General features: G+C 40.4%; 1 protein-coding gene across 16 annotated transcripts in view; it reads right to left on the reverse strand.

Moving 5' to 3' along the window:
* Positions 1-16865, reverse strand: part of DLG2 (discs large MAGUK scaffold protein 2) — a 2318993-nt gene that overhangs the window by 62517 nt on the left and 2239611 nt on the right. For all 16 annotated transcript variants that reach the window (XM_027532391.1, XM_027532387.1, XM_027532386.1 and 13 more), the window contains one exon: positions 9052-9127. In XM_027532391.1, the coding sequence (XP_027388192.1) occupies positions 9052-9127 (76 nt within the window). The remainder of the gene's footprint in view (positions 1-9051; positions 9128-16865) is intronic.

Here is a 16865-nt window from a genome sequence, read left to right on the forward strand (position 1 = left end):
GAGATGCGGGTTCCATCTCTGGGTGGGGAAGGTCCCCTGGAGGAGGGCATGGCAACCCACTCCAGTATTCTTGCCTGGAAAATCCCATGGACAGAGGAGCCTGGCAGGCTACAATCTATGGGGTTGCAGTCAGACACGACTGAGGCGACTGAGCACCTGCAGAATATTTTGATTCCTACAGGCTAGAACCCTGTCCTACTCATGGTGTACTTTCATTGCCTAAATTGGTACGTGGCACCCAGTATAGCCTCAACAAATATCTGTTAAACTAAAGCCTAAAACACTGAAAACTGAAATCATCAGAGAGGAGAAAATGCCATGAGCAAGTGAATTTATTATATTTCAATTTACCATATTCCTTCCAACATTCCTGAAGTGAAAGTGTTAGCCTAATATAATCAGGCAGGGAAAATAACATTGGATTTCAAAGTATTTTGAAAGATTTACAACTTTTGTACCTTTTTCCTCCTGGGGATGAGGTTGATCAAACATATTCAAGAGTCAACATATACAAAACCAAAGTGTTTTAAAAATATAATTAAGGTAAAAGAACTGAACAAACTAAAACATATTGTAAAAATGAATATGCATACATGTGTAGTGGACTGATTTTATCAGTTGTAAATTATACTAAATTTGGTAACATAAGGTTGTAGATTAACTTGGTTGGTTGAACAATGGTAGTTTTTGGAGCTAGGAGGGAGGTGACCCAAGGGCATATAAGGAACATGACTTATTCTCCATCCCATTCCCCACACTAGTAGTTTCCTCATTAATAACTTGACAAATAAATACCCTATGGGCAATAAGTAAAAGCATGTGTATTTATTCACTAAAAAATGTTCGTTGAGTTCAGCTTCAAGGTTGAGAGAGGGACCCTCCTTACATATATCAGAGAATGAAACTCGACTGCAGGCCCCTCTGAGAGCCACCTGCAGAAAAGCCATTTGTGTATCTTTAATCAGAGAATCACATGGCTCTCAGTGGACATGGGAGCTCAAGGTCTGGACAAATGTGATGATCACATTCAAAGGAAAATGTAGGGAGTTGGCATCTCTTCCCAGACTGGGCTGGTCTGGTGAGATGGCAGAATTTCTTGGACACAACCCTGTTTTGGTTCTTTACATAAAAATGTTAGCCTGGTTAAACCACCCTGCATGCAGTACAGGGAAAGAATCAGAGGAGGAAGACCAGTGCCAAGAAGTCCAACCGGGAAACTGACAGAGGGCCTGGAGGAGGGGAGTGATAATGAACAAGTCGAGGGGCAGCCGGTATTGAGTCTATGAACTTTGAGGGGAAATGTTGCCTTCCCAAAAGCAAGTATGAGGCGGTATGCTTCTCCTTTCACCCCACCTCTCTGAATCCCTAGGTCACTCTGGACATCTGAGCTCTTCCCTGGGCTCTGGCCATCCAAAAGCTATCTCTATTAAGGAGTTTCCCCATTTTTCGAGAGTAGAAATGACTTTTCCCTTGAAACTCAAAATATCACTTTGAAGCTGCTACAAAAGCAATCCTCATAACTCATCCTGGTGAAACAAACATAATTCCTACATTGCTGACAAAACACTGTCAGGTCACTTTTCTGATACACGATTTGATGGCAGGCTCTGCTACTAACTCTGTGTGCTCCAGAAAAATGATTCTTAGTTTCTTCATCTGTAAATGACATATTAGGACCCAATGACTGTATGGAAATTTCCAAGAGGGTATGAAACAGAACTTAAACTTCTTAATGCCAGCTCCAGTTTGATTCAGGGAGATTGCCAGGATTCTGTCACCAATAGTTCCATCTTTGCCCCTACCCCTCTCTACTGAATATTTCGAACTATGATTCCGGAGAAGACTCTTGAGAGTCCCTTGGACTGCAAGGAGATCAAACCAGTCAATCCTTAAGGAAATCAACCCTAAATATTCATTGGAAGGACTCACTGGAAAAAGCTCTGATGCTGGGAAAGATTGAGGGCAGGAGAAGGGGCAACAGAGGAGCATATGGTTGGATGGCATCATCGACACGGTGGCCATGAGCTTGAGCAAACTCTGGGACATAGTGATGAACAGGGAAGCCTGGTGTGCTGCAGTCCATGGGGTCACAAAGAGTCAACATGACTTAAGAGACTGAATAACAACAACAACAACTCATCTCTCCCAGTCAACATCCCCTCTGAAAAGGAGCTCAAGGCTTTAGAAAAGGACACAGAATATTAGGTCAGATGTCCAAGGATGATGGTCCTCTTCGATCTCTTCAGCCACACTCTTCTCCTTTCCTTTCTTCACTGTTTTACATTCAGATTTTCAGAATCTCACACCCAGAATACTGCTTTAGTTACCTCAATATTTCCCACCGCTGGTCTCTCTCCCCTCCAATCTGTCATTCCCATGGTTGACAGACTGATCTCTTGGAAACCTACTTTTGATCATTCACTTACCTTTCCTCTAAACAGGGTGGAAGGAGAAGCCAGTATGTGTCTGGTAGACATTGTGCTAGGGGCCCAAAGATGAGTAAGTTTGGAGGTCTGCGTGGGAGTGATGTTTGGGCAGCAGTTTAGGTACATTAAGGGTGGAAAATCAGAGAAAATCACTAGGTTGGGTGTGGTCACAACCATTAAAATTCTTCACTGTCTACAGGATGAAGTACAAGTTTCCTGGAAAATATAAGGCACTATAACTGACTTGAGTCACTCTGCAGTTCTGAGGCCTTTCATTCTTCACTAACTGCTTCCTGCAATGGAAGCAACCATGTTCTACTTCCTATGTGTCCTGTATCCTATTCCTCTGCCACTGCCCATGCCTTGAAAACTTTACTAATCCTTCAAGGCTCCCCAATTCAAATTCCTCTAGCTTCCAAGCCAGAATCAAGTTCAGAGGAGCCTGAACTTCGGAGCAAGTTTCCCACCCCTCCTGTTTGGTATGAATTACTTCCTCTCTGGGGGGACCCATTCTCTTCCCCAGTAGCCCTGCTCCTTTCGGGCAGCGACCTGACTAACTCATCTTGGTCCACGCCGCCCAGAAAGCTGCCCTGTATAGGCAACAATACCTTTGTTGTTGTTGTTTAGCTGCTGAGTCATGCCTGACTCATCGCAACTCCGTGGACTGTAACCGGCCAGGCTCCTCTGTCCATGGGATTTCCCAGGCAAGAATACTGTGGTGGGTTGCTGTTTCCTTCTCCAGGGTATCTTCCCAATCCAGGGAACAAACTCATATCTCCTGCATTGGCAGGCAGATTCTTTATCACTGAGCCACCTGGGAAGCCCATATAGGCACCTAATAAAGGTTTATTAAATAACTGAATAAACATGTTTTCTAAGACTTCATTTTACTCTGGTAGACCACAACAGAGAAAAGTGTGTGGACTCCACGCTCCCTTTGGAAGAGTTCTCATACACAAAGATGCACTTCATCGAGAAATCAGCTTTCGCCTTTCAGAATTTAAGTTTTTGTCCAAATTAGTTTTTAACAAAGCTAAACCCAATTCAATTTATTTCTTCATTTTGCTTAAAATGCACAAGTGTGACATCGTCTTAATAAGGGAGAGAGTTATGCTATAGTAAATGGATTAAGGATTTTGGAATCAATTAGACATGAGTTCAGATTTCTTCACCTCACCAAGCCTCAGTTTCTTCAAATCTATAAAGGGAATAAATGATGTCCCTTCAAGTTTTGCTGTGGTGATTAAGAGATATAGATGTAAGTTGTCTAGGTTTTTACAATGGTACTCCTACTATTGACACTTCGAATAACAGACATCTCTAACTTCTGTTTCATACCTGCCAGTGGATAAAGGACTAGTCATTTATTTGTAGCCTATCTTATTTTAGCAAGGATTTACAATGCAAAGGGGACCCTTATAATTGCACATTGCTGATATTTAGTAAGAGTGTTAATAATAATTCTTTTATATTCTTTCAGACATGTATTTTCCTTCCTTAAATTATTGAGATTTTAAAATAAAAATTAAACAAAACAGCATAAATCACTAAATACCACTGACTTTTCAATGTAAAAAGAGCTTGATTCTGAAGACTAAATGTCTCAGTAAATAACAGAATGGCTGATTAGAAAATTGATAAAAAGTTAGAACAGTGAAAGAAATTAAGGTGGTGATTAAGTTTTCACCAGAGGCTAGTTTGAACAGAGATGCATTAGAAATTTAACTGACATTCTCAGGAAAGCTTGGGTGCCCTGAGATCTGGGGAACTGAGGTGGTTCTCAAGCAGATCTATTCAAACTGATGGCCACTTTGAGCCCGGTTATGGGTAAGCTGGAATTATCTGGATTACCGTCACAATGGTCCTCTTGTTTTTCCATGTGTAGACACAGACCTCATGAAGACACGTGGTATTTCATTTGTAGCAAATGGGCATTTAGGAATGGAGAGCCTCAGATTTCCTCATGGATACTCTCCAAACTCAGTAAGCTTCAAAGCTCATAGCCAGACTTTCCACACAAACTTCCCAACCTTCCAGATCTTCCTGGTCAGCCCCACTAGCCAAAACTCCCATCACACCATCCTCACCATCCATCTGGAGTCTCTGATCTGCAAGGTCTTACTCCAAAATGCCTACACTTTCCACCTTCATGTTCGTGCTATTTCCTATGTGTGGCAAACTCTTACTCAAACTTCAAAATCTCACTCAAATAGTACCTTCTCTTTATAGCCTTCTCCCTTATCCAAGTCATAATTAGTGGCTCTCTCCTTCTTCTGACTTTCAAGAAAAGAAAGGATAGTATGAAGAAATAAGAAAGGCAAATGTTCTACTGTCAAACTAAATTGAATTTAAACCTGACTTTTGTACTTACTGTGTGATCTTAAGTAAATTAGTTAATCTTCCTGAGGCACAATCTCCTGGTATTTAAAATAGAGATTGATTCGCTAAATTTGGGCTTCCCAGGTGGCAATAGTGGTAAAGAATCCACCTGCTAATGCAGGAAAAGCAAGAGACAGGAGTTCTCTGGGTTGGGAAGATCCTCTGGAGGAGGAAGTGGCAACCCACTCCAGTATTCTTGCCTGGAAAATCCCATGGACAGAGGAGCCTAGTGGGCTACAGTCCATGGGCCTGCAAAGAGTCGGACACAACTAAGCGACTGAGCGTGTGCGCGTGCACACACACACACACACAGGGATCATCAGTGATATTGTGTTGCCATTGTTTGCTTGCTTATATATCTTTTCTGTGAGCTCTGAAGTAGGAAAGACTTTGTCTTTTTAATCATCCGGCGGCCCCACGAGGCACCTAGCCTAGTACCTAATGTTTTGTAGAACTCAATTTTCAAACATTAATGAATGTTTAATTATTCATTCATAATTCCTATATTCATAATTGAGGAAAAGTAACTCAAGCACTCTAAGTTCTTCTTTTATGAAGTGCTCTCTAGTCATTCCCACATCCATGAAGTCAAATCCCCATAGCTCTTATACACACTATTAATAAGGCTCTTGTCACAGTCCATTTTACACATACTAATTGATTCTAAGATCCTCCAGGGCAGTGGCCACAGCTTTCACTCTGTTTAAAAAACTTTTTTAAAAAATGCTTTGGCCACACCGTATGGCATGTGGGTTCTTGTTAGCCCACCAGGTATCAAACACGTGCCTCTTGCATTGGAAGCGTGGAGTCCCAACCACTGGACTGCCAGAGAAGTCCCCATGGCTTTCACTCTGAATCCCCAACAATTCACAATGTTCTGTCGATACCAACTAATGATAATGTTACTTAAATATCCCATCCTCTTCCTCATTTCAAAGTTTTCCTTTTCAGTTTATGCTGCATTTACCCCTGGGTTTCAGAGACTGAGGCCTCTGTAACAATGACTAATTTCTGTAGTTTTTGTCCAAGGCTCAAAGTGAGTGGCATCTCCTGACTTCCTTAACTCTCCATTGGAGAGTGGGTCTGTCCTTTCTTCAGTCTTAATTGTCTTATCTTTCTCTTATTGTCCTTTATGTTCTACTTCAGGATGAGAATCTTCTCATTGATGTACTATTTTTGTGGGGACTTGGAAAACTGTGGTTTATTGTTTCTTAATTAATAGGCTCATGGAGAATTACTGCTGGAAGGCACCTTAAAAATCACTGAATCCAGGGATCTCAAGCAGAGAACAATTCCCAATAGTGTGTTAGGTGCTGAGATCATATATGGCCTCAGAATCATTTTCAACACATTTTCTAGTTAGAGACATCAATTCATCAGTGTACATAGGAGGTGAAACTTCTTTGACATCCCTGATATAGTTCAAAGCCGCTACTTTGCTAATGACGTCCAAAGAGCAGTGATGACTCAGTAATAAACTGACACCAGAACTCAGGTACCTGATTCTCATGACTTTCAGTTCAGGGTTTCCCTTTCCACGTGATCACTGCTTCTCCTTCAACAGCCACTCAAGTCCTAGGGTTTATATTCTATTCATTGGCTCGTACCTAATCATATTCAACAGTATGATTAAAAACACACAAGTTTTGTCCTTATTAAAAAGGCATCTGGGCTCTCACTGATGTTATAAGCTCTTAAGGGGAAGGGCCTGTGCTACCTTTGTATCTTTCACAAGTTCTAATCCTGTGTCTGGCACATGGTAGGTATTCAATGAAAATTCTTTGATATATACCCAACTACATGAAACAAACAGGAAATCTGTCCTAAAATTCTCACCAAGAATCACTGAAAAATCTTACCCCTTTGTATGGAGACAGTATTTGTTTGAAAGATTTCCATGCATGATGACATATTCCCTCACTATTTTTTAGAGTGACATCATGTTTAAATAAATTCCCTTTCACCAGAATGTATTAGGGGAATGAAAATCATTATGTCAATGACTAGGCTGCCCAGTGAAACTTCTGCTTAAAAATACAAAGGGCAGTGTTGTGATTTAGGGCTCAAAAGTCCTGAGAAATGATAGCTTTTCTTTTTGCTTTCATGGTGACAAATGACCTAAATTTGTGGTTCTGCGTGATGCTCACAAGTCAAAAATGTTAGGACAGCAAAGTAAAGGAAAGGATATGAAGAGAAAGAGAATGGGAAAGCAGAAGGTGGGGAAAGGTATTTTACAATACAGCAATACGATTCTTGTATTATCACTTAAAAATAGATTAACAAAAACTTTACAACCCACAACTTACATCATACAACAGGAAAGATTAAATGCTTTCCCCTTAAGGTCAGGAACAGAACAGTTAGCTACTTTCATACAAACTATACAGGAAGTTCTAGCCAAGGCAATCAGTTATGATAAAGAAATAAAAGTCACCTAGATTGAAAAAAAATAAGTAAAACTCTCTTTTTACATATAATATGACCTTGTAGATAGAAAATCCTGAGGAATCCACCAAAAAGCTATTACAATTAATAAATGGATTCAGCAAGGTAGCAAGGTATAAGGTTGATATACACAATAATTACATTTCTATATACTTGCAATGAACTATCAAAAAATAAAACTAAGAAAACAATTCATGTGCAAAAGAATGAAATTACAATCCTACTTCATATCGTACACAATAACTGATGCAAAGTGGATCAACCTAAATGTAAAAGCTAAAAGTATAAGACTCAGAAGAAAATATGGACGTCTTCATGGCCTTGGTTTTTTAGATATAATACCAAAGAAAGTAGCAAAAGAAAAAATAGGTAAATTGAACTCTATCAAAATCAAAAAATTTTGTACACCAAAAGACATTCTGAAGGGAGACAACTCATAGAATGGGAGAAAATATTTGGAAAATGTGTATTTAATAAGAGATTAATATTTGGAATATACAAAGAACTTCTACAGCTCAGCAACAGCAAAGGAATGTCATTTAAAAAATGAGCAAAGGACCCGAAAAGACACTTCTCCAAAGAAGATATACAACTGGTCAATAAGCACATGAAAAGATGTTTAATACCAATGGTAATTAGGGAAATAAAAAATCACAACCACAATGAGATACCACTTCAGACCAAACAGGAGGACTATAAGCAGAAAGACGTAGAATAACAAGTGCTGGCAAGGATGGAGAGAAACTGGAACCCTCAAACACTGACGGTGAGAATGCAGAATGTTACAGTTGCCTTGGAAACAGTCTGGCAGTTCCCCAGAATGTTAAACACAGCATTATCACATGACCCAGGAATTCCACTCCTAAGTACATGCCCAATGGAAGTAAGAGTATATTTCTATATAAAAATCCATACACAAATGTTGATAGCAGCCATTATTCATAATTGCCCCGAAGTGGAAACAACACAAATTTCCACCAACTGCTTCATGGATACATTTAGATGAGTATATCCATACAATGGAATATTGTTGGGCAATGAAAAGAAAAGAAGTGCTTCTATAGGCTACAACATAGAGGCACTTTGAGAACCTTATGTCAAGTGAAAGAAGCAGTCACAGAAGACCACACAGTATGTAACGCCACTTGTATGACCTATACAGAACGGGCGAACCTGTGGAGACAGAGTAGATCAGTGGTCCCCTAGGGCTAGGTCAGAGGGCTGGGGAGAGGGGAGTGACTGCTGCCGGCTTTCTTTGTGGGGTGAGGAAATATTCTAAAGTTGACTGTGGTGATGGTTGCATAACCCTAAATTTCATTTGTTAATTTTCTTCTTTTCTATGTCTGTCACAACAATCCATGTATTCACTTAGATGATCCATCTGTATATTTCCATGACCACTGTCCTGATTTATAATGTGTAAAGGATTAGATATATCTTATGATGAGCAGGCATCTTTTATAGAATCTAGCCTTTGAAAATGTTTTTTTTTTTTTAAAGAAAAAAGTTAGAGAAATAAAAATACCCAAACTATCTTTTTTCTTCTTCACTACAGTCATTATATCACCTTTATAATACATCATTTCTGCTGATCACTAGCAGCTTTACCCCCGATATTTAGTATATTTATTATAGATCTATTTCATCAGAAATCACGTCATGGCTTTTAGCAAAACATTTTTAACAGTGATCCACTGTCTTGTAGCTCCATAATCTGTCTGTTACTGAAAGCTTACATGCTAATTTTAGTTAAATCCATGGCAACCTAGAGAACTTAATGTTTCAATTATTTTGTACCTACCCCTTTTGAATCAATCACTCCAGGTTTTGCATTAAACTTCACTGTCTTCAATCGGGCACGTTCCTTTCTTTCCACCCTAAGGAAAATGGAAAATAAAGAGTCTATCACATGGCAAGGCATTTATGATTTTAAATTCCTTATCCAATGAAGAATACCTCTTCTTATCCTTCAGATAAAATAAAATGTTTTAAAATATTTCTGTTTCTTTGTTAGTATAAAAAGTCTTTGTATAACATCTCTAAGCTGCTAACACATCCGTTGCAATTTTTGTGTTACATGTACTGAATCGTCACATATTTGGAAGGAATAAAAACCTAATATTTGCTATTTAAATGCCTGAATCAATCAGAATCTACTTCAAGAAATCACAGTCCAGAGACACGAACCCCTAAAGTGGAGGCGAAGTAAACTCTCCTCTCCTAATGTCCTTTTCTGTTTGCGTCCTTTTCCTTTCCTTCTCTTTAAGAAAGCTGGGGTGTTTACTTTTACCTCAAACCAAATATGTTATCATCTTGAACTTTTCCTTTGCCCAGTGTCCTTCTGCTACCATCTCTGCAGTTTTTGTTATTTTACCTTCATTCATTCATCAAGCACTTATTGAAAGCCTATCCTGTATCAAGTAAGGTGTTGGGGGAAAAAAAAAATTAAAAAGCATGACTTCAGTGAAGGCATAGTAATGTCTTCTTGGAGGGGACAGAGGCATAAAAAGACAGATACTACTGCACAATAAGACTGCTGATAGCAAGGTGAGTGGGCACATCTATCTATCTCATTGGAGGGCGATAAGGAGTGGAAAGCAATGGGGAAGGCTTCTTGGAGAAGGAGTACATTTCTGTGAGACTTAAATGGTGAGAGAGAGCTTGTCAGTGGGAAAAGTTCAAGGAGAGTCTCCCAGACAGAAGGGAGGAACAACATGTACCATGACCTGAAGTTATAATCAAGCTAAAGATTGCAGGAAGATTCTGATACAGAGTACCTACAGCACAGGGACATGAGGCTGGGGAGCTGGCGGGGCCTCCTTTATAATATAGAGGGGATCCCTATATTAAGGACATGGGGCTTTCCCTTGGGAGTCCTTGCTACTTATTAGAGGCTATAAAGCCAAGAAACGATAGACTAGACTAGTATTTTAAATAAGTGACTCTGGGGGAGGAGGATGATGGGTTGGAGGAGGGAAGGAACAGTGGGAAGCAGGAAGCCTATTAAGAAGCTATTGCCATAATCCAGGCAAGAAATGATGAGGATAATGAAGTGGAGGAGAGGGAAGAGTTTGAGAAACATTAATAAAATAAAGTTGGCAGGTCTTGTGTCTATTTGGAAGATGGAGTTGAAACGAGAAGCTAAATATTTCTCCGATTTTTTTTTTTTGAGCCTCTCTAATTAGACATGATTGTTCTGTCCTCCAAGCCCCACAACACTTGTCTGTTTGTCTTCGTTGCTGTTATCTCTTGTTTCCTTCTGTGCTGTTTATTTTTGAGTTGCACATAAAAGGCTCTATGTTCCTTGAGGGCAAGTCCACATATGACTCAGAGTATTACAGCAAGGCCTCAGTAAATTTTAACAGCTGAACTAAATTAATATTAATTGCATTGTTTAGCAATTTTAGCATCACTCTATTTAAATGTGGCTAGGTCCAATTTCTATTACTTTTTTAAAAAATTTTATTTTATTTTTAAACTTTACAAAATTGTATTAGTTTTGCCATGTGGCTAGGTCTAATATCAAAAATGGGGAAAGAAAAAAAGAGAGGAAAAACCCCTGAATCTACAGAAACGTTAAGGGTTTATGAAATCTAAGCTATTCATAGATCAATAATTAACAACATACTTCTCTTTGAGAGTTATTTTGTGTTTCCAGCTGAAACACATTGAAGATCAGGGTTTCTATAGTTACAGAATGGAGTTTCAGAATATATTTATTTTGGTATGAGAGTAGAATATCTGAGTGGAAACAGATGAGCAAAATTCTTCAAATCTAACCTCAGATATTAAAGCAGTATGTTCCACCGAGAGTTTCGACCTGCGCCCAACATACAACAGTTGAGAGGAGAGCAAGGAAGACTTCACATAAGGTAAGTAGCAAAGTGCAAAGATGCTCACTGTGAAAATGTCTGCTCTGAGCTTCTTCAGCTTTTCTCAGTTTTAATCCAAGTGCAAATGCTAATTGGTATTCATCTCTTTGGGCCCTTCTGAAATTGCTGTTACAGCCCCAACCTTCTCCTAGCCTACTTATGGGAAACACCAGTCCATCAGGGGATGCCAGAATGACACTCAGAGAGTACCTGGTTACTTGATTAGTCTACGAAAATAAATTCTGCATAAAGTGAGAGAGCTCACATGGGCCCCAAACATAAATGAGGCTGAACTCAATATTCTCTTCTAAGAATTGCTTAGACAGAGCATTCTAACATTTCCCCCTTGGTTTCTAAGTTCATGCCGTCCATGTTCCTTCAGAAATGTTTCTATTAGGCCACATTAGTGGTTCATCACTTAAAACAAGTTGCCGAGACTAAGTCAGATGAACAGGCAGACAGACAGAGACACACACACAAACACACCTAACGTGTGATATGGTTTATTACTGATCTTCAAACAAGCAACAAAAAAAAGTTAAAAAAAGAAAAAATTAAAGCCTTATTGTAGGAGTGGCCGATTTTGGTTCACTCAAGAAGGAAATCGGAAAGCCCTGATTTCTATTTGGGTTGGAAGTTTCATGAATAATAAAGACGATGATATAAGTGGTAACTGAAATTTTAACATATTATTATTAATGAAAAAGGCCTTCATATTTACATCGTTTATTTGGCCCTAACAATAACCAAGTGTGGTATTCTCAGTCCCATTTTATGGCTGGAAAAGCTAAGACTCAAAGCTTCGTAAATTAGAAAATGGTAGAAACAGTGTCTGACCCATGCATTCTGCTTGGGAAACGGTACTTAAGGACCTTCTACACTGACCTTACCCAGTGAGAGACTGTAGAGGGTCACCCACAATTCATGACCGATATAGTTCCTTAGGAGTCAGGGCCTGCTGCTGCTGCTGCTGCTGCTGCTAAGTCACTTCAGTCATGTCCGACTCTGTGCGACCTCATGGACTGCAGCCTACCAGGCTTCTCCGTCCATGGGATTCTCCAGGCAAGAACACAGGAGTGGGTTGCCATTTCCTTTGCATGAAAGTGGAAAGTGAAAGTGAAGCCGCTCAGTCGTGTCCGACTCTTAGCGACCCCATGGACTGAAGCCTACCAGGCTCCTCCATCCATGGGATTTTCCAGGCAACAGTACTGGAGTGGGGTGCCATTGCCTTCTCTGGAGTCAGGGCCTACTTTCTCACAAATGATAACCATCCTCCTTCTTTGCATCCCAAATCCCGATTATCCTGAATTAAATAAACCATAACTAAATTCAAGCATTGAGTCACTGACATAATACCTGTTTTGACAGGCTGGCCTCAAAACTCAGAATAAATTTGCTTTTAGCACTGAAATTCAGGTTAGCTAGATGTCTGTTTGCAATCTGACAGCACAAACACTGGATTGATTTCTCTCCTCAGCAGTCTTTTCACATTTATTGCATCCCCAATCCTAGTTGTGTTTTTCCATCCCAGAGGCCCACACTAATGGCTTCTTGGGGGTCTCTGCAAATCTTTTCTTCTGGGTGGCAAGGGGTGTGGCTTATCTTTTTTCCTCACTTGCCTCAGCCCTGTCCTCTCTCCTAGTGCTTCTTGGGATGCATGTGGACAGTTTATTGCCAAGATCAGTTAGGGCTGAGAGATAGGTCCCTACATAATACTGTGCTTTTCTGAGCATCAAAAGCTCAAAATTTGGAGAAAGGAAAATGTATATCATTTGAGTAAGCACAAAAGTATTAGATGCACGCTAACCACCTTACCTATCTTATCTATAATCGGCACAATAATCCAGGGTTTAAGATGAAGCTGGGCAGATAGCAGGTGCTTAATCTTTGTTGGTAAATGAACGAAAGAATCATCGAAGAGGCTTACTGGTTCTTGACCTGGATGTGACACCTAAGGCTCAGAGAGTTGAAGTGACTTGCCCAAACAACCAATGTTTCTGAAAAAAACTTGCTGACCATTTCCTGACTTTTTTCCTTGGTAGGAATCTATGTACTGTTCTACTAAGTGAGACTCCTTGGGCAGAAATACATAATGTTAAGAACCATAGATCTTTACCTAAGGAATTGGTGGGTCACCTGTGTGGAAAGACTGACTCGTGATGAGAAGGACTGACATACTTCTCTCACACTCAAGAGGCAAGCAATTAATTAGATTGTTTAAGCAGAAATAATCCCCTCCGCCCTGGTTTGGTCACTGACCAAAATACTGAGAACTTAAACTGGATGGCAAAATTTGAGCAATCAGTTCTGACATCCAGCATCTCCAGAGAGCACCACATGGCCATGCTTTAATGAGCCCAACTGTCTTCCTCTGTCCTCTTACCCATCTCCCATCTGGCGTTTTCAGGTTCCCGCCAAACACACAATGAGGGCAGGCCCGCAGCGCCGGATGGTCAGAGCAGCATCTGGGGCTGGGCATCACTGTGCCTGTGACCCCCCAGGCCCTGCTGCAGCGAGGACTGAAACACCACACAGGTTACTGGCCACAGGCTTGCAGGGAAGCTAAGTGAATGAACACTTCCTCAGTGCTAGCTGCAAGCTGCCATCTGAGAGCCCAGTTACTGCGGGGCAACGAATAGAGACGTGGGTTAAGAAACGGGAACACATCCCAGTTTGGCTCTTCAGAAACTATGTAAACTCAGGAAAGAAAGATTCTGTGCTAAGAGCCCAGGTTTAGAAATCACACAAATATGCACTGGAATTCTCCATCTGCTACCTACTAGCTCTGTGACTTAGGGTAGGTCACTTAACCTCTTAGGATCTCAGGTTTCATGAGACTGGTGAAATTAGGATATTAAGACAGGTTTGAAAAATTATGGTGAATATTAAATAATACTAAAAATGGTTAGTACAGTATTTGAAAGGTATAAGAGCTTCTTGTCAAGGGCTTCTAGTATACCTTTTGGGTAGTGAAAAGCCATCTGGTCTTGCTACAGAGAGACCTAGGCCAGTGGCTGACTGTGCATCCTTGGGGAAGTTACTTGACTTCTCTGTCTTCAGTTTCCTTATGAAGCTTTTGTGAAGATTAAAGAAAATCTTATATTTGAAAGCACCAGCATAATATATGGTTTATCATCATATGGAATTCACTCCTCTGTCTGCTGCCCTTCCACTTCCCTTGGTACCTGCTATGGACTGAATGTTTGTGTCCACACAAAATTCCTATGTTGAAGCCTCAACCCCCAGGGTGGTGGTCTATGGTGGTGAGGCACTGGGAGGTAATAAGGTCATGAGGGTGGAGACCTCATAAATCAGATTAGTGGCCAAAAAGAAGAGACAGGAGAGAAAAGAGCGCTCTCTCTCTCTCAGCCACATGAGAAAATAGCAAGAGGACTGTCTGCAAACTAGGAGGAAGGTCCTGTCTCTGGGAAGCTGAATGGCTAGTGCCTGGATTTTGAACTCCAGAACTGCAAAATATACATGTCTGTTGTCCAAGTCACCCCATGAACGGTGTTTTGTCACAGCAGCCGGAACTAAGACAGCACCTTTATTTACACGATAGCCCCCCGTCCTCACCCGTGTAACTGTGCCAGAGTTACATGCTGGTCCCACAAACACCGGCTCCAGGCGGTGACCTGATGACAGCACTTGGCACACAGATGGTGCTCATGCGGTGCTTGCTGAACTGAGTTTTGTCAATTCTTATTTCTATAATGTTGGGTGGCAGGAATTGCATATGAGTTAAGAGCATTATAGCCTGGAATCAAATCCCAGTTATGCCGTTTATTAGCTGGGCAATTCCAGGCAAGTAAATTAACCTCTCTCTGCTTCAGTCTCCTGGTTTGTAAAATGAGGATAATTATATTACCTTCCCCATAGGGTTGTAATGAGGTTTAAATAAGTTAGTTAATTGTAAAGGGCTTACAACAGTGTCTAGCATGTTCAAGGAACATTTATTTAAATAAAATTTATTTACCAACTTCAAAAAGGAGAGAGGGAAAAGGCAATGATTTTCATACTCTTCATCTTATGGTTTCATTGAAAGGATTAAATGGAATCAATAGAGTACATTTTTATGAAGGTTAAAGTCATACACTGATGTTATCCATTATGAAATTTTTCCAAACTGGCTCTAGGAGCTGAACTATAATTCCTCTCTGGCCTCTAACTGAAAACAGTCCAGAGAAGAATTAAGGATTGAAAAAAATAACCCTAATCTAATAATAAATCATATGCATACCAGCAACCATTTATTCTGAGCTATAGTTGTAAGATGCTGAATGCAGTATAAAATGAGAGTGCCTCCTTTAGAAGATAAGCATTAAAGAGCAGCCCTAGGGAAGGCTCATGACAGATCTTAAATTGCATTAAGGTAAGTGCACAAGAATGCTTTGTGGGATATGATTATAAGTGATTTTTATTTCTTCTTGATACTTTCCTAAATTTTCCCATTTTCTACAATGAAATGTGTTACTTTTATAAACACATAAAACAATCATAGTAACATTTTTGGAAAGAGTTACCATCCTAAGGAGAAAATTTAATAGAAATTCATGTACAGCCATAAACACATACACACACACAGATGAGATGGACAGTACTGCACCCTTTATGAGCAAGAATGCAAATGTCAACATTAGAGTCATGAGACACACTTCTTCTCCAGGCCAGCATGGTGGTTAGGATGGTTTTCTCCTAAAATATTTGCTGCTGCTGCTGCTAAGCCACTTCAGTCGTGCCTGACTCTGTGCGACCCCATAGACAGCAGCCCACCAGGCTCTTCTGTCCATGGGATTCTCTAGGCAAGAATACTGGAGTGGGCTGCCATTTCCTTCTCCTAAAATATGTGAGAGAGAGCCAATTCAAGAATGACCTCCAGCAGGCAGAAAATTACCCAGAAGGGCTGATACTGAGAATGTTCCTTGGGGGACAGTGATGTGCAATTGAACAAATGAAGGATTATTGACAAGACTGGTTAGAATCACAGAATCTCAGGGTTGGAAAGTGACAGAAAATTATGTAGCTCAGCTGTTCCACTCAAAGCTTGCTTCCCTTTGATAATACTTAGTGCCCTGGAATCGTCTGTTATCAGAATCACCTAGAGGGACATACACACAAATACAGACCTCCAGATGGGCTGAGTCAGAGTCACTCTGTGTGTCAGTGTGTGTGAGGGAGAAAGTGGGCGTATCTTACGTTTTCATAACGTTCCCTCGGTGTCAAAGCCGTTATCCTCATTCACTGTCTTCCCAGGTGACCCATACCATCTCTAGGCAGCTCCAACTACTAAAAGGATTTCCTTAAAATTACTTGAAATCTCTTTTCAGACAGCTTTCCTTCTCCACCTCATTTCTACCCATATTCAACAAGATGGCTCCTCCTTCTACAGAACAGCCCTGCAGACAGTTCTGATTAATCACATCAAAGCAAACCAAAATGCTTGCTGCCTTATTTTTCAAAAATAAATGGAAGTGGAGAAACAGAATATATACTACCCCTGGGAGTTACTGCTTCAACTTCAGAAAACACAAAAAACTACAAACTCAGAATGTCCTCTCAAAGCAATGTCAGGCAATTATGCAGTAGCCCACAGGTTTGGATGGTAAAGAATCTGCCTGCAATGCAAGAGACTTGGGTTCAATCCCCAGGTTGAGAACATCCCCTGGAGTAGGAAATGGCAAACCATTCCAGTATTCTTGCCTGGAGAATTCCATGAACAGAGAAGCCTACGGTCCATGGTGTT

This window comes from Bos indicus x Bos taurus, chromosome 29 (assembly GCF_003369695.1).
Source record: "Bos indicus x Bos taurus breed Angus x Brahman F1 hybrid chromosome 29, Bos_hybrid_MaternalHap_v2.0, whole genome shotgun sequence".
Classification (NCBI taxonomy): domain Eukaryota; kingdom Metazoa; phylum Chordata; class Mammalia; order Artiodactyla; family Bovidae; genus Bos; species Bos indicus x Bos taurus.